Here is a 22,522-nt window from a genome sequence, read left to right as displayed (position 1 = left end):
AGCCAGAAATAGCCAATCAGTTACTAGTGCCTCTGAATTTTCCAAGGGCGCTAAAGCTAGTGGGCCAATCCTCGTGGAGGGTGGGCGAGGCGAGCCGACGACGCGGCTTGCTGCCGGGGAAACCGAGTGGTGCGTACGCGGATTGTGCCGGTGGACTGAGAAACTCCCGCCATTTCGACAAGGAATTAACCTTTTGATTGAACCGGGTAGCGTTCACCAACTTCATACCTCGTGGTTTGTCACAGCGAGAAGTACAGTTCTTGACGTAAAGATAATAATTGAACGTATCGAGCCAGAGAAGAGCTACTTTTACAGCACTTTGATGAAACAGCGCAGAGGTCTCGGTGAAGCCGCTGTTTGCCGCGAGTTTGATTTTTGATCGCGTGCTTTCAGTTTCCTTGAGGATCCTCAAACTTTCCAGGTTGTTCATGAGACCAAGCCGGACACAATCTTACTAAGCGAGACTTTGCGAAACCAATTTTTTCGTCGCTCCAGAAGGACAAGAGGATGCGATGAAGCAGGTGGTGAGAAGTGCTGTGTTATTGTTTTGCAACGACATAGCAATCCAGCCTGCTAGCCGACGAGCTAACTAGCGGCTACGCGCTCAGCCAGCCGGTAACGTGAGTCGTGCTATCGTCTGACGTCCGCATACCCGACTTTTGGATAAATGTTTGGAGCGTCCAAACACATCTTACTGAATTAGACGTAAATTAATTGAGTTGGACGTTGGTCGGAGTGCCATCTTTGAGTCACGATGGCGCCGTTACTGGGCCGGAAACCTTACCCGCTTGTGAAACCGCTAGCCGAGTCACCAGGCCCGGGAGAAGAGATCTACATCATCGAGCACAGCAAGGAGGCCTTCAGGAACAAAGAGTATCCTTCACAGTATGCTGCTGAAGCTCAGTGTAGCTTCATGACGTACACCGATAAAAACAAAACGTGCGATGTCAATTCTAATCACTCTTTTCACCTTTTCAAACTAAGGGTGTATGTTACTGCCTGATTTGTTGTTGCCTGACATTTCACTGTTTGTTGCACCTTCTTCCTTTATTGGATAATATGCTAACAGTTACTGTACTTTGCTAACGTTTAATGCCACAGTGTAGTTTCACATGATATTTCACCGCTCATCTTAGGGAGTTGCTACACACGACATGTTACACTAACATGTAACCGCTGGATGTTCTCTTGCTACATTTCTAAGTGTTTTATGGTGCTGTTGACAGCTAATGCTAACAGGGCTAGCACACACGCTGCTAATACTGGCATTTGTCACAATAGCCCCTAGCCTGAATAACATATTTGCATAATTGTCTATTTGATATGCACAATATTAGGATTGCTGATAGAAAATAAGATGACACAGGCCATTTATTACCTTTTTATTGAAGTATAAAGATTTGTTTTGTTAATCATGGAGGAATTATTTCCTTGCAGACATGCAGAAGTTAGAGAAAAGTTAAGAAAATTAAACAATAAATCTGTCTTTTCTTTATCACCTCTGTGGAAATGACATTGAATACATAAATACACTAACTTAAACTAAAACGCACTACACTCACATATTTACTTATGATTGGTAGAATTATATTGCTATAATTCTGAACTTTAAAAAAAATAAAATGGTTTTGTACTTAACTGCATACTTTTAGGGAATATGACGCACGTTTAGAACGGTATGATGAGCGCATCTGGACTTGTAAAAGCACTGGAAGTTCCCAGTTAACACACAAAGAAGCATGGGAGGAGGAACAGGAGGTCACTGAACTGTAAGTAACAACACTTTATAGGACACCCTTTAATTATTAAGAGCAACTCACTTTTAAATCATGTCTGTTGTACAATCATAGTCAACTGTCCCATTGTTTTTCAGGTAAATTTTAAAATTTCATTAGTGTTGAAATTGTTTTGTCAGGAATCTTTGGTTCTCCTGTGTTGTCCTGATGTTGTCAGTATGGGAAACATAATGCAATCCTTAAAGTGTAACTAAACCAAGCCAAATTTTTAGCTGATAAAACGTTTAGATGAAGTTTTGCATGTGCATGACTATCAGCTGTCAGTCACTCACAGGTCAAGACCCTGCCCCACACTTGCCCCCTGCTTTTTATTTTATTGAAACTACTTCACACAGTAACTCTAAAGCAGGCTAGTCCCATTGTTAATACAATTGAGATGCAAGAAATGCATAGCTCAATGAAACACTTGGTTAATATCCCATAATGAGCCATAGGAGTTATTTTTCCAACCCTCTATAGCTCTATGCTTATTATACTACAAAAAGAAGAAAAAATAGTCCCACTATTATAAAGATGTACACATGATACATATTGAGTCCCAAAATATATTGTAAACAAATCATTTATGCATTGATTAGTCGCTATAGTAACTAGAAGCCGTTGTTTTACTGTATGTGTTTTACGCTGTACCGTAAAAAGAAAAAAAGGAGAGAGAAGGAGCCAAACTCGTACCCAACTAGAAGACGTGCGCTGGCAAGAGGCCATTTCCACACAGGATGACATCACGACTGTGATGTCCAATCAAAGCATTCAATTCCTCTCCGCTTTGATCCCATGGGCTTAAAAGACAAAAACAGTGTCAGTCAGAGGAAGATGAAGAAGAGTCTCCCTGGAATAAAGCCGGTCGGTCTCTCCTATGCAGATGCAGTCAAGAAAGTTTCAAGTAACGAGTTTAGAGTAAATACAGAGAGGGGAGCCAGCGCTGCTCCCAGCCAGGGCGAAATGAGAAAGGCCAGCGTGGCTTTCAAGAGTGGAGGTCCCAAGTGTGCAGGTTCCAGAATTAATGAGAATACCCTGGTTGTGGATAGAGAGGATTTTGTACTCTTTATGGTGGATGTTGTAAACTGTGCTGCTCAGACTCAAAGCAGAACTGAAAGGATCAGGATCATTGCTAAAGCTGCAGGGAGATTCCTTGGAACAAAGGAGCTTGATTGGGCAGATATAGAAAACAGGCTAAAGGCGCTAAATGGGAGTCGGAGTGATGGGGGTCTGCTTGTGGGGAGTCAGAGTGATCAGAGTGACGAGATGGGGGTGGGGGTGGTCTCCTGTCCTCGCCCAGTCTCGTAGACGCACGGCTACCAAGCGGCGACATCAGTGGACATATTAAAGCCTATAGAATGAAGCCTGAAGAATAAAGCTGTACGGTGGAAGCACCGAACGTCAAAGAAGGAGAGGAAGATGAAGAAGAGTCTCCCTGGAATAAAGCCGGTTGGTCTCTGAAACAACAACAACTATTCTAGTCACAAAGACATATCATGACCTCATGGGCTTTGTAACACCAAAGCAATGGAAGGAGTACTTTTACGGACTACGACAGTCTGAGGACTACGACAAAGTCTGAGGAATACAGTCTGGCGGTAATGCAACACTTGGATGCCAACCGCCATACGACGACGACGACGACGACGACGACGACGACAAGTCACAAAGACATATGACCTCATGGGCTTTGTAACATCAAAGCAATGGAAGGAGTACTTTTACGGACTACGACAGAGTCTAAGGACTACGACGGCTACCAAGCAGCGACATCAGTGGAAATATTGTTGTTGTTGTTGTTGTTTTATGGCGGTTGGCATCCAATTGTTGCATTACCGCCAGACTTTATTCCTCAGACTTTTCGTAGTCCTCAGACTGTCGTAGTCCGTAAAATAACTCCTTCCATTGCTTTGGTGTTACAAAGCCCATGAGGTCATGATATGTCTTTGTGACTAGAATAGTTGTTGTTTCAGAGACCAACCGGCTCCACTCCAGGGAGACCCCTCCCCACCTCCCCCTCCCTCCCCGACGCTCGGCGCCTCCACCGCACAGCCCCACTCTTCAGGCCTCATTCTATAGGCCTCAACACTTCCACCGATGTCGCCGCCTGGCAGCCGCGCGTCCACGAGACCGGACGAGGACAGGAGACCACCCCCATCCCGCCACTCCGACCACTCCGACTCCCCAAAAGCAGACCCCCATCACTCCGACTCCCATCCAGCGCCCCCAGCCCGCTTTCCATATCTGCCCAATCAAGCTCCCCCGTTCCAAGGAATCTCCCTGCAGCTTTAGCAATGATCCTGATCCTTTCAGTTCTGCTTTGAGTCTGAGCAGCACAATTTACAACATCGACCATAAAGAGTACAAAATCCTCTCTATCCACAACCAGGGTATTCTCACTAATTCTGGAACCTGCACACTTGGGACCTCCACTCCCGAAACCTTCACACCTCTTGGGAGCCACGCTGGCCTTTCTCATTTCGCCCTGGCTGGGAGCAGCGCTGGCTCCTCTCTCTGTATTTACTCCAAACTCGCCACCCGAAACTTTCTTGACTGCATCTGCATAGGATACACCCCGAGAGACCCCCATTTTCTGCACCTCAGCAGCTCCCCTGCCAAACCTGCATCCCCCGCAGGCAGAGCCACGTTCCTCCCCACAGCCACAGCACCTCAGCCTTGCTCCCACGTCACACCTCCCACACTCGTGATCTCCTGCACATCCACCACAGCCCTGCCTCCCTCTACAGACCGCTGCAACACGCCCAAAGCGCTGGCACCCAAAGCAACGCAGGGGCGGTGGAACACATGGCCCAACGTCATGGCACACGAACCCAATGAACACCCCACTAGGCAGGCACCTCCCTCCAAGTGCCACCACCACCGACAAGCTGTCACATCCCACCCCAGACCGGGTCACCCTCAACCGCCCAGCGTCCACCACCGCAGCTCCCGCCAAACTCTCCCCAACTTCATCCACAGACGTCGCCGCAGGGACACCCACGACAACTCTGACCGTGCCTCTCTCGGCACCAGACACAAGAATGTCCTTTCCACCCAGACGCCCAGTTCCAATCGCCTTCCGTTGCTGAGCCGCGTCCCTGCACACGACCAGCAGCGAGCCATCTCCAAGGACACCCGCACTCCCGATCACCCCCACAGCCACAGCTAGGCTCCTTGACAACGCTACTGAATTCCACTCCTTAAAGGATGCACCATCCCGTGCAAGCTCCATGATCACCCCACAGTCTCTGCTCCCACTCCGGACATCAACAGCCTCAGCCTCATCCTGCTGCTCATTCCCAGAACCCCCGGACGAGCCAAGGGACCCTCCACGTTTCCGGGCACGCGCAGCCAGAAAAGGCCGCTCCTCCACGCCGTCCAGAACGTCCTCGACCACCGATCCACTCTCCCCCGCCACCCCCCGTCTCTCCAGACCGGAGACTAGCTCTTCTTCTTCTTCTTTGGTGTTTTATCTTCTTCTTCTTCTTCTTCTTCTTTGGACTTTTTCAATCAGCCTAAAGAATAAAGCTGTACGGTGGAAGCACCGAACGTCAAAGAAGGAGAGGAAGATGAAGAAGAGTCTCCCTGGAATAAAGCCGGTCGGTCTCTGAAACAACAACAACTATTCTAGTCACAAAGACATATCATGACCTCATGGGCTTTGTAACACCAAAGCAATGGAAGGAGTTCTTTTACGGACTATGACAGTCTGAGGACCACAAAAAGTCTGAGGAATAAAGTCTGGCGGTAATGCAACAATTGGATGCCAACCGCCATAAAACAACAACAACTACGACAAAGTCTGAGGAATAAAGTCTGGCGGTAATGCAACAATTGGATGCCAACCGCCATAAAACCACATCAACAACGACAACAGTCAGCACTTCGCAGTCTGAGGAATAAAGTCTTAAGACGTACAACTACAGTAGGTGGCGATAATATAACACTTACCAACCAACCGCCATAAAACACTGAAGAAGAAAGCAATTTGTGTGTGACTGTGGTCTTTCTCATTCACTCATACTATTTCGCCATGGAGTTCTCTGAAGACGTGCTGACAGACTCTGCAATGTAAACTTATAACTTGTCATTCTGAAAAAAATGCTAAAATGAATACCATCTGATAGTATTAATTGGTTAATTGTGTATGTGTAATACATTTAATTGGTTAAATGTATTACGCAGTAACTCAATTATTGTGACCCTGCATCTCCAGACCTGGGCTTAGGCCTAGGCTAAACTTAAGATGGGCTTCATGCCATAACTTTGGTGTTGATGACCCGCTGACCTTTCTGGCAACTCTTAATTATTTTATCGTGTCATGTAATTGGTTGTAAGACTTCTAGTGGTCACGTTTGAGCTGCTGATATAACTAGTTATGTGTGCATCTACTTAGTGTATTTGTTTTTTAAAATATTTAATTGGCAATACTGTTATTAGTACATCATTACAAATCACAAATACATTCACTTACATACATCATGATCTTAAAAAATATTTATGCTTGCAGGCTTCAAGAAGAATATCCCATTTGGTTTGAGAAACCAATCTTGGAGATGGTTCACCACAACACAGTGTCTTTGGACAAGCTGGTTGAAATGGCATGGATGGAAATTCTTACAAAGTATGCTGTTGGTGAAGAGTGTGACTTCTTAGTAAGTTTTCTCATTGTCGACAAATGTTTCAACCAACCTCCATTTTGTCATGGCTGTTTATTTGTATTTTGTATATTCGTTTATTCCTTGGTTTGACATGGTTTGACATGGTTTGACTGATTTTTCTCCAGGTGGGAAAAGACAAAAGTTTGAAAGTGAACGTTATCAAGATTCACCCTTTAGAGAATCCAGAGGGGGAAATGGGTGATAAAAAGCTTGAGGGTGCCTGTGACTCTCCATCTAGTGATAAGGAAAATGCCAGTCAGGAGAATCAAAGAAAAGAGCCTCCTTCACGAGAAGAGGAGATTCGGAGGGAAAGCCTGAGTATGTTTTTTGTTGTTGTTGTGGTACATGTCTTAAAACTTGTATTTTACTTTTTGTTATGTTATTGTAACAAGTTAATTTTTTTCTTAGGTGACAGGGCTCGTCGGTCACCAAGAAAAGTTCAAACTGCAGTCAAAGAAGAGAAAAAGAGATGGGTTATGCCCAAATTTCTTCCTCACAAATATGACGTGAAATTAATCAATGAAGACAAGGTTTGATTTGTGGTTGTCTTTAAAATATAAATACATAGTTTTCCCCAGAATAGTTTATTTTTAATAGTTTGTCTGTATATGACTGTTTGTTGCAGGTGATCAGTGATGTTCCAACCGACAGTCTTTTTAGATCGGAGCGCCCACCAACCAAAGAGATAATCCGCTATTTCATCAGACACCATTCTCTGAGGTTGGGCACAAGTGACAGTGCCCCCTGGGTTGTTGAGGATGAAATGGTGAAAAAATTTAACCTGCCCAGTAAATTCAGTGATTTTCTTCTGGATCCACAAAAGGTATTTTTTCATACTAGCTATTTCTCACTCATCCAATTTATGCATATTCACAGCAAATGTAAATTTTGTTTATAGTTCTTGGCAGAGAATTCTTCTGCAAAGAGAAAGAGCCTGTCCTCTCCGGATGGAAAGCCAAACAAAAAGTTGAAGACTGCCACTACATCTGGAGAGGATTCAACAAATGAGAAGAAAAAGAAAAAGACACCCCTCAGCCCCACTATTTTGGGCCATATGCAGGTTGGTGCTGATTACAGTGCATACATCAAATATTATTTATTTTTTAATAAATGATTTTTTATTCCCCAGAAAGTGAAAGTGAATGGCTCCCCGCTTAAGGTTAAAAACTCAGGTACTCCAAGAAAAGACGGGAAAAGTCCTTCCACTCCAAAATCAGGGAAAAAATCTGAAAAAGATAAAAAGAAATCTGGAAAAAGCGTCCTCAAAGTCTCCAAAAAGGATGGTAAAGCGGGATCAAAAACGCCAAAGATGAAGCAGATGACACTGCTGCATCTTGCCAAAAGTACACCTGCTGGAAGTCCAAAGAAAAGACCTCGAAGTTCTGTCACTGCCAGCCCGAAACTTGCGAGGCCCCTGCACCCAGTGGCTCTCCGCCTTGTGAGCTACTATAAGAAAAACAAGGGTAAAGAAGACAAAAAACACTTCCTCTCGACACTTATTTGTATGGCTGCCAAAACATTAAATGCAGATGAACGCAATCGTCTCCCTGAGGAGCTTAAGTCTTTGGTGCAGAAACGCTGGGATCTCTTGGAGCAAAAGAGGCGCTGGGCAGCTTTGACAGACGAGGAGAAGCAGGAAGAACTTAAGAAGAAACGCCAAGAACTAAAAGAGAAGATGCGAGAGAAGGCCAAAGAGAGGCGTCAAAAAGAGTCTCGTAGATTCGAAGACCAGGAGATCACGGATGGCAAAACTCTACCTGCATTTAAACTTGTAGACATGCCGGAAGGATTGCCAAACTCTCTGTTTGGCGAGATCGCAATGGTGGTGGACTTCCTCAGCTGTTATGCAGGACTTCTAATGCCGGACGACCAGTATCCTATAACCGCTGTAGCACTGATGGAAGCCCTGGCAGGAGACACGTCGGGATTCCTGTATCTGAATCGTGTGTTGGTGGTTCTGCTGCAGACTCTGCTTCAAGACGAACTGGCAGAAGGCTACAGCGAACTGGACATGTCCTTGTCAGAAATCCCTCTTACCATGCACTCTGCTTCAGAACTGGCTCGACTGTGCCTCCGGCCGTCTGACTCTCACGGAGAGGAGAGCCATCACGGTTCTGAAGACTCTGGCACGGTCTCTGGCTACGATGACGTGGTGAGCAGTGAGTTCTTAGAAAAACTTGAGACGGTGGAAGTGTTTGAACTCGGCCCAGAGGAGAAGGTAAACCTCCTCGTAGGACTGTGCCATCGCATCCTCATGACCTACTCGGTGGAGGACCATGTAGATTCGAAGCATCAACGAGCGGGCGAATTGTGGAAAGAACGCCTGGCAATGCTCAAACAGGCCAACGATCAAAAGAGAGCTGAGAAACAAAAGCGCAAGGAGTTGGAGGATAAAGGTGTGTGATCACAAACGCGTAACAATGGCATGATAAATAGCTTGAAGTATGTAACATTACCGGTTTTGTTCCGTTTGATTTAGGAATAGATGATAATGGGACAGGAAAAACAGACAAGAAAAAAGAGGCTGCTACAAAGACGGACCACAAAAGTGATATAAAAGCGGAGCCTGAACCAGAAGACCTGATCAGTTTAGTGAAGAGCAGGCGGCTGATGGCTGCACAGGCCAAGAAGGAAAAGGAAGAAATGGACCGCCAGAACAAAGGTAACGCTGTGTTTTTTTTCTCTAGTGTAACTGTATAACAAAAGTAAACTTAAACATCTTGACATGCAAAATCTGAACTTATTTAGAGCGAATGGAAAAGGAAGCGGAGGAGGAACGTGTGCGCAAACACAGGGCCTCATTGGAGAAGGCCTTCCAGGATGGTATTTCCAAAGCCAAACTTGTACTGCGTCGCACACCTCTCGGAACAGACAGAAATCACAACAGGTCTGTTCTGGTGCAGTGTGCATATTGTATCTACACCATGAAAAGGCGATGGTCATGAATAGTTTTGTGTTTTTTCTTTGCCCAGATACTGGCTGTTCTCTGATGTGGTTCCCGGACTGTACATCGAAAAGGGTTGGGTGAACGACAGCATTGACTACAGCTTCACTCCTCACCCCGAAGAAAAAACACCAGCGTGTGAAGCAGAAGGCAGCTCTGATCAAAATAAAGAAGATTCTCTAGGTATATCTCATCTGTAGTTTTATTTTAAACATATATGTATTGCATCTATTTACCCATGTTTTTATTCATTTTTCTGTTGGTAATAAACTTTCTTTCCATTTACAGCAGAGGAAAAGGATGACTGCAGCATAGATTTTGCTATTGAAGCAGTCCTGCAGGGGGCAGCACCAATTGCTGAGGTCTGTGGGGAAACAACTTCTCCAAAGCAAGGGCAAAATCTCTGGTAAGGGTCTGGCCTTCTCTGTATTTGACGGTAGTTTTCTTTCTCAATGTTGCAAGTGTGTTTTCTCTACAGGTTTGTATGCGACAACCCTGCTGAACTCGAGGAGCTGGTGGAGTGTCTTCATCCTCAAGGAGTGAGGGAGAGTGTACTCAAATCACACATACAAAAGAGGTGAATACAATTAGATTTCAAAATGAGTCTATGTAGCCTATACCCACTTTCTCTGGCCCTTCACACATTTGTCTGTACAACTTAAACAGTTACCAGGATATCCTCCACTCCATCTACCTGACCCGCAAGGGAAAGGCCGGCCTCCGGAGCTGTGATGGCCATGAAGAGCTGCTCAAGTACCTGCGCAGTGACATCCTGGAGGTGGCTTCACGGCTTCAGAAGGGTGGCCTTGGATATATGGAAGATGGTGTCGATATTGAAAAAGAGGTGACTCAAGCATTTTAGAATGACAAAAGTCCTTCTAGTTGTACATTTATTGAACACTTAAAATTCTCTCTTTGGCACAGTTGGAAAAAATTGAATGCCTCAAAGACTTTGGGGAGCTGGTCATTACTATTCAGTCATGTGTCATCAAGAAGTTCCTCCAAGGTTTCATGGCCCCTAAACAGAAAAAGAAGAAAAAGCAAGATACTGAAGAGAACAGTAGCAAAGTGGAAGAAGTAAATGAGGAGAAGAAACTGGCAGAGGAGGCTCGGGTAAGAGGACACACAGAAGTACAGGATTGTGTCTATAGAATCTATAGAAATTCTGCCTGATTTACCACTGGGTTTTTCGACATTTAAAAAAATAAATAAATAAATCTTTGCTTCAAGGTGGCTTCTGCTGTTGAAAAATGGAAGACGGCAATCCGAGAGGCACAGACCTTCTCCAGGATGCACGTGCTTTTGGGAATGTTGGATTCCTGCATCAAGTGGGACATGTCCGCTGAGAACGCTCGCTGCAAAGTCTGCCGAAAGAAAGGTAATTTCTGTCAAATTTGGGGACAGGACAAGTTCACTCAGGTCATTTATAGTCTGGGCCTATGCTGTATGTATTTATATGTACAAAACAGGCTGTTCCCAACCAGTCTTTAGCCTTTTTGTCCTGTGTGCAAACAAAGCCAGTCTGTGGTGTAGCTGATGGCGTGTCAGCGTAGTGCAAAACAGTCCAATAGTGTCGGGCAGGTCTCCTTTCAGCTGCAGCGTCTGAAACCACCAGGTGAAACTGTAATCTGATGACAGTCACACTCTCAGCTGGTTGTTGGCGTCATGAGTATTCATAGGGAGGCGGTCCTAAAGATTTACTCTGCAGAATGGGTCGCTTTTGACACTTCTAATATCTCCCTCTCTTCTCCAGGTGACGATGAGAAACTTATCCTCTGCGACGAGTGCAACAAGGCCTTCCATCTGTTTTGCTTGCGGCCAGCGTTGTATCGTATTCCCGTTGGCGAGTGGCTGTGCCCAGCTTGCCAACCCACAGTGGCTCCCAGACGAGGCTCCCGCTCCAGGTTTGTGGAGCCCTCCGACGTGTGATGTAGTTTGCATGACATGGATAAACTGTAAACATGCAAATCAGTGCGTGTGTGTTCATATGCAGTACAAGTAATATAAGGAAATGCATTACAAAGCACAGATGGAAATGGTAGCTTTGACTGACAAAGGGGTTATTTATTACATAAGTTTGAGTTGAACTGTTTTATGAAATATGGTATGAGTGCGTCGTTCAGGGGCCAGTTGTAAATTAGCTCCTCTGCCTCTTTTATTTATTTGTCTTTGTCCAGCGGAGTGGGTGAGCAGTTTTAACGAAAGAAATGTAACTGAAATGTTTTGTCCCAGAAATTATAATGAAGATGGAGAGGATGATGAAGATGAGGAAGAGTCTGAAGAGGAGGACTCTGAGGAGGAGGAAGATGATGAAGAGGACTGTGACTACAAGGCCATGGGCCACAGCTGTAAGTGCTTCAAATCAAGTTTGATGCTCGTAGTTCTAAACCACTGACTCAAAAGAAGATAAGGAAAATCACACACATTTTAAGGTTCTATAAGAGTGGGTTTTGGAATGAGTGGAATGCGGTCTCTTTTGTGAGCCTTGTCATGTAGGATGTGTCTTGGTTTGGGTCTTTTGCAAACCCAGATTCACTCTGGATTCACTTAAAGTATGTGGCAGGATGATCCCTGCTCTCAGATTAGGGCTCAATTTAAAGCCTTATTCATTGTTGCATTTAATCTGTATTGACGCACAGAAGAATAGTACCACAAAGAAAGTATGCTAATCCTAACTTTCTATTTGTATCCCCAGTACGGCCACGGAAGAAAACTAAACAGACTTCACCTCGATCAAAAAGTTCTAAAAGTAAGCCCAAGAAGTCTTCTAATGCCAAGAAAAAATCTGGTCCCAACAGCCCCGCAGACATTGATGAATTGGTAAGTGTTCTCACATTGTGTTTAACGTCACAGTTGTGAGTATCTTTCAAACCTCTTACTGTTCTTGTTTCAGGTTCGCCAAAGTTCTCAAACCGGAGCACGTAGACAACGACTGGAGCTGGAGAAATGCGAGGAAATCCTCAAGAAACTGGGAAAGTTTCGCTACAGCTGGCCTTTCAGGTAAATACCTAATGTATACTATATTGTTAGACTTTGGTTATACTTTGTTTATGTAGAAACCGTTTATGTAGAGACCGGGTCAGTTTTGTCATGTAAATCTCCATGTTCCAGGGAGCCAGTGTCCGCAGAAGAGGCTGAGGACTACCTGGACATCATCTCCCAGCCCATGGATTTCCAGACGATGTTGGGAAAGTTCAGTGACGGCGCATACCGCAATGCACAGGAGTTTGTGGAGGACATGAAACTAGTGTTCTCAAACGCTGAGGAGTACAATCAACAAGGCAGCACTGTGCTCTGCTGTCTGGCCAAAGCGGAGCAGGCCTTCACCGAGCTCCTCCAAAAGCTGCTGCCTGGTCTCAACTACCTCCGCCGGCGCACTCGCAAACGGGTCACAAAAGCTCCTCAGACATCTGAAGATGATGATGATGAAGAAGAGGAGGAGGAGGAGGAGGAGGAGGAGGAAGAAGCGCCTTCTCGAAAGAAAATGCAAAATGGAAGGGGAAGGCGGGGCAGGAAGTGCGAGGAGAGTGAAAGTGAGGAAGAGGAAGAGGAGGAGGATGAAGACACTGGAAAGAGAAGGAGTGGACGGAACTCTGGGAAGAAGCGGTACAAGGAGCAGGACAGTGACGAAGAGCGGGACTCCTGTAGAACTGGGAAACGTGATGTGGAGCGGTCCAACCAGCGACATTCCAAGAGGCTCAGGCGCTAAATTTCAGGGTGATTAGAGTTTTTGTCTTGCTTTAATGCCAGTGTCTAGCTCTTGTTCCTAACTAAGAAGAGCTCTCAGTGCTCCCTGTCACACCAGCAGGATTGTGATCTTGAATTTCTGTTCATATTTTCAGAGACGAGAAGAAAATTTATATTTGTAACTTGTTTTAATATCAGTGGATTATGTCCTCAGAGCGCTTAGATACTTTGATATGGATCTGTGATCCGGGTAGAAGACTCTTTGTTGGAAATGTAAAAGGCTGAGGGTCGTGTTGGTCTGTAACAATCCGATACGCCAGTCCAGCCATTCTACTTACCAGTAATTGGCAGGTAGTTAAACAGTATGACCTCAATCGGCTACAGTTCCTTCCATTTGTATGTTGCTACAAAGTACTTAAATGTGTCACTGTTCGTCCTGTGAAGTCAGTTTGCTCAATTTTAAACCTTTTCAAGTTCAAGATTATCCCAGTAGAATAAAAATAGTTTTCTAGTGCTCTTCTTTTGCACTCAAGTTTGAAACAAATTTGAACTTTTCCACGTTCACAAATTGAGCTATGTCTGACCTTGGTTTCATTACTGTGGTTTTTGTCTGCTCTGTAGTGTCCGGTCACTACAGACCTGTACCTCAATGCACTATTTGTCTTCAGTGCATCTACAGTATAATATGCCAGCAGCTGCAGAATTTATGTGCAAAAAAAATCTGTGAACAGTGTTACAACACTGGCATTTTCATATTTCTATTGCACATATTGTAAAATAAATCACATTTAATGAATGCCACATTTCAGGGCATATAAGCAATTTTATATGTTGCACATACGAATTTACATGTTGGTGTCACGTACAATAGCCACTGTTGAGTGAACCTTAGAATGCTGTCGACTATTCACAGGATTTTGTAGTGCCACTAGGTGGTGCTCTGGCTTAACACTGAACAGTCTTGTGCCCATGTGTACACTCAGACTGACAGTATTAAACCCCCTAGAATGCTTCAGCACTTCTCAGTAAGCAGAGCTGATTTCAGTTCGAGTCCACTGGTAGGTAAATAAATCTTGTTGGAAAACCACATTATGCACTATTTTCAATGTGGTCTCTAATAGTCTGAAGAGGCGCTCCTCGATGGCTTGCTCTGTGTCAGCGTGGGTTATCTTTGGGTTAAAGTCCGTAATTATTAATTATATATTTATCATCTCTGAGAAAAGGTTAATTTGACTGCCCTTCTAAAAGGTGAATCCTGTCTGCGAATGCTTTCTTTGTTATTGAAGGAACTACAAAGGTCTTTTACACCAACTTTTTATATCTATTTATAGTCTCTGCAATGGGGGTTGGTCATCTATACAGGCGTATAAAGCTTATATGGATGAACAGCAGTTTCGTTGGTTATTCTGTGTCAAGCTGATGTCACTGCCATCTGTAAAACTTTGGATAGATCCAACTGATGTCTTTTACCTTGTAATAAAATATCAGTGCTTTTACTTTGATGTGGACTGATTCTCTGAACATACACTATTATGTATTAAATAAATGAGGAACATTGCAATTACTGAACATTTAGCCTAATATACCAGATTATTACGCGTATTTCCATCTCCAAACCCACCAATTGTATAGTTATTTACTATATGTGTGATGATCAGGGATGTTTTTTCAGGCCAAGAATGTACCAGGGACTCACAACTTTCCATAAATGTACCAGATAGTGTTTTCTACCTCTGCTGGAAGTAGAAAAAAGTATTTGTTTTGCAAGTCACAAGTCAAATCCAAATACTTCCAAGTCTTCATACCAAATTAGAAAATACAGCTCATATTTTTGTAATTTCAATGTTTTTTTATGAATGGTTCTTCAGTAATGGCCACAAATGGAGAAGAGGTGAGGGACATGTCTAAACGCCAAGTCCAAATCAAGTGCCAAGTCTTGTCAAGTCTCAAGTCATCAAAGTCTGACTCAAGTCCAAATCGCAACATGCAAGTCCACGGGTCTGAACACGATACTGAAGGATGAAATAAACAATAATAATGAAATGGCAGTGATACAAAAAACCTAAAGCATGTTTATCATGGTAAACGCTTCTTATATTAACCGTATAGTCTGCAAACGAGCTGCAATAGTGTTCCCTCCTCATTAACTCTGAGTTATGCATGTTTGATGAATTTATTTGAAGCTTGCATGCTCAGAAAATTCCTGTTTTCCCCTTCCCCCTATCTCCGCCCGCTGCTCTGTACTTACTTGTAATTATTCAATACATTCTGACATTTGGTTCAAAAAGGCCACATAGCCATTTCAACAATAAATCAGGTAATTGAATCTGTTGCTTGTTAGCGTCAAATGTCACTATGAAGAGGCTTTGCAGTTTTGAAGATGATGATCTTGATAAAAATAAGTAACAGTTTCCTTCTGTTTAAGCCCAAAAATATAGTACGTTGATATAGTAAATATAAAAAAGTAGTTTAGTATAAAAAGAGATCGTAATAGTATAAAAGTTACAAAATAAAAGTGTTTTTATTGTAATAAAAAAATCTATATATTTCATAAATGCTTATGCACAGTTCAGTTAAGTATTTTTCATTATTTGACTTTATTTTGCACCCCCCTTGAAGACGATATGGCACATCTCAAGGGGCATTTCAATAATACCACCAGAACCCTGTTTGTATTGAGCCAACAAAGAGGGAAATGTCCACCAAGGACTGTCAGTAAAATATGGATGATGCCACTTTTGTTTTTGCTGTGGTAGCTGAACAAGCCATGGCTCTTTTCAAAGTTTGAAGTGTCAAGATTTGGGGAATAATGAAAATACGTGCTGTTGTGTAAAATGTGCATCTTGCATCATGGATAACATAGAGGACAGCACTTGTCTTATCAAAATATATGCACAGTTAAAGTACGCAACATTTTTCTGTCCCAAGTGACAGGACGGACTTCAGTGGGTTCTAATAAATGTACCTCTGTTGCTGGCGTCACAGCCATGTCGCCCACGTGTGAAACGCCGTATGTCCAATCCTTAGCTCATACCCAGCCCTTTTATCTCACATGCACTATCTTAGCTCATATTGATTGAGGACTTCTATGGCCTGTAGCACAGTTTAATCTAAGTAGTATTTATTCATTACTTGTCATTAACGATTATTATATTATTATATATTTGCACACATTTTAAAGTTGAACTCATTGTCAACGTTCTCCACTTTATATACTTATAAATGAAGTACACTGCCTTACACATTTTCAAGCTCTAGGTCTCATAAAAACAAGGCTGTTCATCCTACGCACCAAGTTAATCACACAAACATCACTCCCTCGGAGAGTCAATGTCTGACCAATCCCATGTGCGGAGGAGCAGGTACACTTAAAACATATTGTCCGACACTATTGTGCTTGGAGATTGGTGTCCAGATTGTAAGTTAGAAGGAGACAGGCTGGAGCAGGTTCAACAGCAGGTGCTTTCACTCCATAACACGCAAACAGAGGCCATATATGCACAGTCTAATCTTTGAACCCTGCACAAACTGACAGGAGCTGTATGTGCCCTGAGTTTGCATGGGGAGCAACCCACCCAGCAAATATTTACCCGGGCACAAATCAGAGCCAACAGGTAGCCATAGAGGGGCTGCAAATGTTGTTGTTTATTGTGGTACATTCATGTTTGTTATTATGGATTTTTCTAATAATCAATTATAAAAAACAAGATTCATGAACGCATACAGCAAGAACACTCAATTTATTCAGCCTTATAGGGCAGAATAGCCTGTCTTCAAAATTGGGGGCTTTGTTGTGAATAAAATATGAACCAAAAACACAAAATTAGCCCATTTGACATTATCTTTTCAAGGATTATGAAATAGTTGGCAAATGAATCCAGACAGTTCTTACAGCCCTATAAGGCAATTTCTTAGATTGCAGTACCAACAACTAAAGCCGTACAAATTCCCAGTCCATATTTAGTCAGAGGAACCATGTAGTTCCCCTTGCTTTGCATTCACACAGCGACACAGCGACTGAAAGTGGGTCTAACCGGTTTTTAAATGAGAGCATTTATATATTCATTTAAATATGTTAGGAAAACAAAAGCACATCTTTTAGCTCTTTTTTATTTATGAATATTAAAACATAATAACTCACAGTTATTCTGAATTTAACTTACTATTTATTACATGAAGATGTGGAGCTACTGTGTCCAAGTCATTTACCTTGTGAATCGAAAAAAGTTTGTTTGAGTCAGAAAATTAATTTAACATATTTCCAAGTAAAGTTTGGTTAATTTGCTTGTGCCAGGCCCTAGTTCCTACTCTGTGCGTCAAACGGGGACTGGAACAGACAAACAAAAGTACCAGGAACTAAAATAAAAGGTTCCTATAGTGCAAAAAACATTGATAGATATCCATTGAATAGTAGTAGGTTTAGGTTAGCGTTACAAATGATTAACACATAGCGTTTTGACATGAGAAAAACACCAGGAGAACAATATCTATTTTGGATGCCTACTTTATGTTGCATTTCTATTTAGACTCAAAGTGAACATTCATACTTTTTAGGTCATGATACACAACAAAGCCAGTCAACTCTTCTTGTGCATGACAACTAAAGTCAAACTGTGTCATAGCATAAGCTTCAAAACAGTCAGAAACTCAAAGAACATGCACCGCACTGGACAAAGAGAAAGTGGGGAACAGACTGACATATAAGTGATGTAATCATTCAGGGATTCATAGTGTCTTCAAAGTATCAGACATGCCCTAAATGTTTCTCTCCTTTCTGTTCCATGATTACAAATGCATTATTCACAAAAACAGAGCCTTCTCCCCCACTACTTTTCAGTGTTGTGCGTCCGCTGCCTTTGATGATATAACCAAAGTAAGACGGGGAAGAAGAGGGGAGCGCAGAAATGGAGGAGTTCAGAGGATGGCTCATCTCCTGGGAGTGCACGGTGCTCATCCCACCGGGGCGCTCGCGTCTAAAACGGTCTGATTCTCCTGCATTTACATATCACTCATGTATGATTTCTGACATACTTGCAGACCGACACAGCCAATATAAAGTCTAGAATACGCTTCAAGGTAGGCAGCAGGTAATCCAAATAACTGCAGCCCTTAAAAGTGACGTGCTAAAAAGTACATGAAATTAGATAACCTCATCTCTATTTAGATTTATCTTAACTTTAAGTTATTGTAATATGTAATAAGTGGGCTGAGGCCTCTCATGAATCATCCTCAGATTTTTATTATCCAACATGTACTACAGCCTCATAAAGCCAATATATATAACCTATAATGAAATACTACTGTACTGAAAACACATATTCAGAATACTAATTTAGAGTAACTGTATTTTGGTACAGGGACATTTACTTTCCTAAAATCAGAGGAATACATAGCTGTATAATGTAAGTTAGGCTTCAAACGGCATGGTCTCTAACTGGTGATGAATAAATGTGTAACAAATATAATGTATTGTAATGTAATGTGCAGATATTCAGTATTGTGTAACTACATTGTTCTCAACTCTATAGACAAGGCTTCATGACCGTATGAACGAGGAGTGTCTTGTGATGAGCTCCGAGTAGAGGATCCTCACCTCTCACAGTCTGTCATAGACTAAACTTCAACATGTGCCATCGTGAGGGGGCCTCAGGAAGGACCTGGGACAGGACCTCAGGAAGGACCTGGGACAGGACCTCAGGAAGGACCTGGGACAGGACCTCAGGAGGACCTGGGACAGGGCCTCAGGAAGGACCTGGGACAGGACTTCAGAATGGACCTGGGACAGGGCCTCAGGAAGGACCTGGGACGGGACCTGGGACAGGACTTCAGAAAGGACCTGGGACAGGGACAATGCTGGTGGAGCAGGGAGACGTGTCCTCCTCTCACTGTCTTCAGCTGAGGGAAGTTTGGGCAGAACACTGCCGTCTGGTTCCGGATATATTTGTTTATTCTTGTCATTTAGATTTATTGATTTTAAATAATTGGTTAACTCTCTGACTTACGTAGATGTATCACTTTGACCAATTAATAATGCATAACTAAATTGACTTATAAACAAAGCTCAATCATTGGCATTAGTAACTTTGACCTGCAGTGGGACAGGTTCAAACACGCTCAGCAGGTGCTTTCACTCATGACAAGACTCCAGTTTGTTGAGTTTTTTCTTTATCTGATCTTTCAGTTAAAGATGTGGCAGCCAGATTAGTCTTCTGACGACGTGATTCCCCATGCTAACACGAGCTGCCTAATTCAGATTTTACAATTCTATAATTGTATGTTTAAAAAAAGTAGCGGTAAAAGTAAAAAGTCACAATTCTTTTTTTTAAACTCGAGTACTTTAGCACAGTAATGAAAACTAGTAAAAGTACAAAGAATGAACTTTCCACAGGGATGAAACAATATTGGCATCAACATATATCCATTTCCCAAACTACAACTTTTTGCTGTACCTATGTAACCGGTTCATATATAATTGTGTTGTATTGTTATTATATTTTGTTCATTATTGTGTTGAGCATGCCTGGTGTTTGATTTACTGTGCTGTCTTGGTCCTCTAGTCACTTCTTCTGTATTTGATTTCTTCTTCGTGTTTCCCGCTTGGTGCACTTGTATAAATTCGAGGGTCGTGACTTTCCCCTTTTGCAAATCCCGTGTTGGGAAGAGGTCCGTCTTCTTTTGTAATCCTTTGTTTTAAGTGTCCTTTTGTCTTTATAGTTTTATTTGAGTTAATGTTGAGCTCTGATGTTGCTATGATGTATTGTATTTGATGTGAACATATGCGATGGGTGCGAGCTCCATTGTCGTCTCCCCTGTAGTTTTGGCTCTCTGTAGTGAATAGTGGCACTTGTTGATTTTGCTGTTTTTATGTTGACCAGGTATGTTTCCTCTGCCCTTTTGCAAATCCAGTGTTGGGAAGAGTTTGGGCTGGAGCGGTGAATAGTGGCACATTAAACGGAAAGTGCCTCCAAAAGTTCAACTGTGTCAAACATCATAAAGTCTACACAACACAGACGCACGCCGGTCACATCTAAAACACACAATCAACTATTTAAACAAAGATAAGTTTATAAATCTGATTATTTTGTTTCTATTTTAAGGGCGCTATAGTTTTGCCAGATTTATGAACATTTCCAGAAAATGCGCCGAAGCAATTGAAAAAAACTGCAAAGAAACTTTTCAATGCTTCTTTTCTCCTGATTAAATCTAACGTTACATGATGGCCAGGCTGCTGTCAGGGTTCATGTTTCTCCAGTGTGCATATGCCTTGTGACGTGTGGGGGGGGATGCCAGCAATAAATAGATTAAAGTGCTGCCCCTATATCCACCCCTGAATCGCATCACCCTGCAGCTGTTCAGCCTAACTCAAGAAAAAAATAAGAAACTAGGAGTGCAGAATGCAATACAATGTTCATGGGGGTTTGTAGATCTCCGTGCCACCACTAACGATGTTTATTTCTATTTGAACACATATAATAAATGCGTGTGGTTGACCCTCGCGTGCGCATGTGTCAAGGTGTGTTGTACCGACTACAGTGTGCGTGAGTCCTAATGGGAAGCAGTCACTGGGCTACTGACGGCTCCATAAAGGAGTCTTTGAATGGCTTGGCTCTGGTAAATTCATAGCAGATGTGAGGGAAAGAATATCCACCCAGGTTGAGTGGCCCTTCGCCGTGAAAGGCGACAGGAGCCCAATTCAGGGGAGGCAGAGGGACGGCAGACAGGAGCCAGGACACACACTAGTTGTTCTCCAATCAGCCGCATGGGCAGCTCTGTACACAGATGTTTTACCTTTCATTTCATTTTTATTTGAATATATATAAAAACTGAACAAAAAGTAAAAATAAAACATAAAAAGGAAATAGAATGGCCCAAAAAATAAATGTCAGTCTGGCATATGTCCGTCCATGTATTGGTCCCCGTGTCTGGTAAATGTCTCCATCTTTAATTCAAAGTAAAAGTACATTTTTCCATTTTGTAAATGTCTAAAGTTATTTCAGTCCAGTCCTTAACAGTCGGCTTTGTTCCTTTCATCCATCGCCTTGTCATTGCTTTTTTTTTGCTGCAGCCCACAGTACAGTCCACAGGTATCCCAGGTATAATTTCCATTGCTGGAGTTTAACATCCGAGATATAGTTTTAAAATAAAATGTCTGTGTTGAAAAATGCCTCATTAATTTCATTCCAGTATTTATGAATGATAGGGAAGTCCCTAAACACATGATAGTCACAGTTTCTCCAACATCAAGTACTTTCCTGTGAATAATGTGCACTTTGACATGGTGTTATAAAATACTGTGATACAATTTTCCAACAAAATTCTTTCCAAAGTTGTGCTATTTTGTGGTTGTCCATTGGGCTGTTCTTACATGTTCCCATTCTTCACCAGTTATAACACAATTTCCTTCTTTTACTCATTTACTTTTGATGTACTTGAATTGTTGTCAAGATCCTTAATACATTATATAGTTTTAAGATTATTCACCTGGAGAGTTCTGATTCATGTGCTTTAATACAAATTTCAATCATAGGGCTAGTGTTGCTTTTTCTACTTTACTGGTTTTAATAATTCATCACTTGTTGGTACCTATGAAAGTCATGTTTCTCAAAGTCAAAGGATTCTTTTAAAGCATCACAACTTTATCTTTTCTTTTACAATTTCTCTTTTTGGTTGCTTTTTTGTTTGTTTTGCTTTGTCGCTATTCTACTCCCTGGCAGATTGTCCAAGTTCTGAGGCCAGGTGTCTGCTCCAAGGATGCCCTAGTCTCTTTGAATCAAGCCCCCTGTTCCCTCAGGATGCTGGCCAGGCTTTTTATGCCACCTTCGCTGGCTCGAATTGACGCCAGAGCAGCAGGAGGAGAGACTGGCGCCTCAGCTCCAGTTATAGATGCAGCCAGGTAATACATGAAAGCAGCATTTTCACAAACACAGCTAGTCGTCATGGAGTTTCAAATGTTGTAATATTCACATGAAATGACCTCTTCCACAAGGTTGCATTTAGGTCTCCATCAACTTTTTTCAGTTTTATGTGTTCAATTTCAATATCACTCATGCCCTGTGAAACAAACACATTTACCATAGAGATATTTCCAAGATACAATAAAACTAAACCAATGTAAAACGTCCTTTGCAGTGTCTCAGCAAAAACAAACCCGGCTTTAATTAAAACACGTCTGGGAAATGCATCACGTGGGAGCAGTGACTGAGCCCCCTCGAGGTAATTATGGCATATTGGTGGTAGATTTTGTTTTATTACCTGTGCTGCTATAAACAACATGTATGCACAATAGGCTTCTTCTTTTTTTTTCACTTAAAAGCCATGAATGAATTCTTTGCCAGCTCATAAACCAGGCCCCAGTGCTTGTATCCGGGGGCCATTAGTAAACACAACATGAGCACAGTCGCACTCGTAAACTGTGTCAGGGACCACAAAGTGAGGCAGCAGCAGCGTCAGGCATT

The 22,522-nt window shown here is 42.6% G+C and overlaps 1 protein-coding gene across 1 annotated transcript; it reads left to right on the top strand.

The window, feature by feature from the left end:
• The first annotated feature begins 58 nt into the window (after nucleotides 1-58).
• On the top strand, nucleotides 59-14,563 carry baz1b (bromodomain adjacent to zinc finger domain, 1B). The gene is made up of 21 exons (XM_072461804.1): nucleotides 59-873; nucleotides 1,653-1,769; nucleotides 6,286-6,430; nucleotides 6,562-6,754; nucleotides 6,845-6,966; nucleotides 7,062-7,259; nucleotides 7,335-7,496; nucleotides 7,566-8,832; nucleotides 8,916-9,098; nucleotides 9,185-9,323; nucleotides 9,409-9,563; nucleotides 9,669-9,786; nucleotides 9,859-9,957; nucleotides 10,047-10,224; nucleotides 10,305-10,493; nucleotides 10,611-10,758; nucleotides 11,134-11,284; nucleotides 11,613-11,728; nucleotides 12,076-12,200; nucleotides 12,274-12,380; nucleotides 12,492-14,563. The coding sequence occupies exons 1-21, from the start codon at nucleotides 755-757 to the stop codon at nucleotides 13,087-13,089; spliced, it is 4,629 nt and encodes a 1,542-aa protein (XP_072317905.1). The 5' UTR covers nucleotides 59-754; the 3' UTR covers nucleotides 13,090-14,563.
• Nucleotides 14,564-22,522: the final 7,959 nt, after the last annotated feature.

Source organism: Eucyclogobius newberryi, unplaced genomic scaffold (genome assembly GCF_026437365.1).
Source record: "Eucyclogobius newberryi isolate DKJ021-1_F unplaced genomic scaffold, fEucNew1.0.hap1 SCAF_10, whole genome shotgun sequence".
In the NCBI taxonomy this organism is placed as follows: Eukaryota; Metazoa; Chordata; class Actinopteri; order Gobiiformes; family Gobiidae; genus Eucyclogobius; species Eucyclogobius newberryi.
The sequence above is the reverse complement of the archived record's forward strand: the minus strand, read 5'-3'. Positions and strand labels throughout refer to the sequence as shown.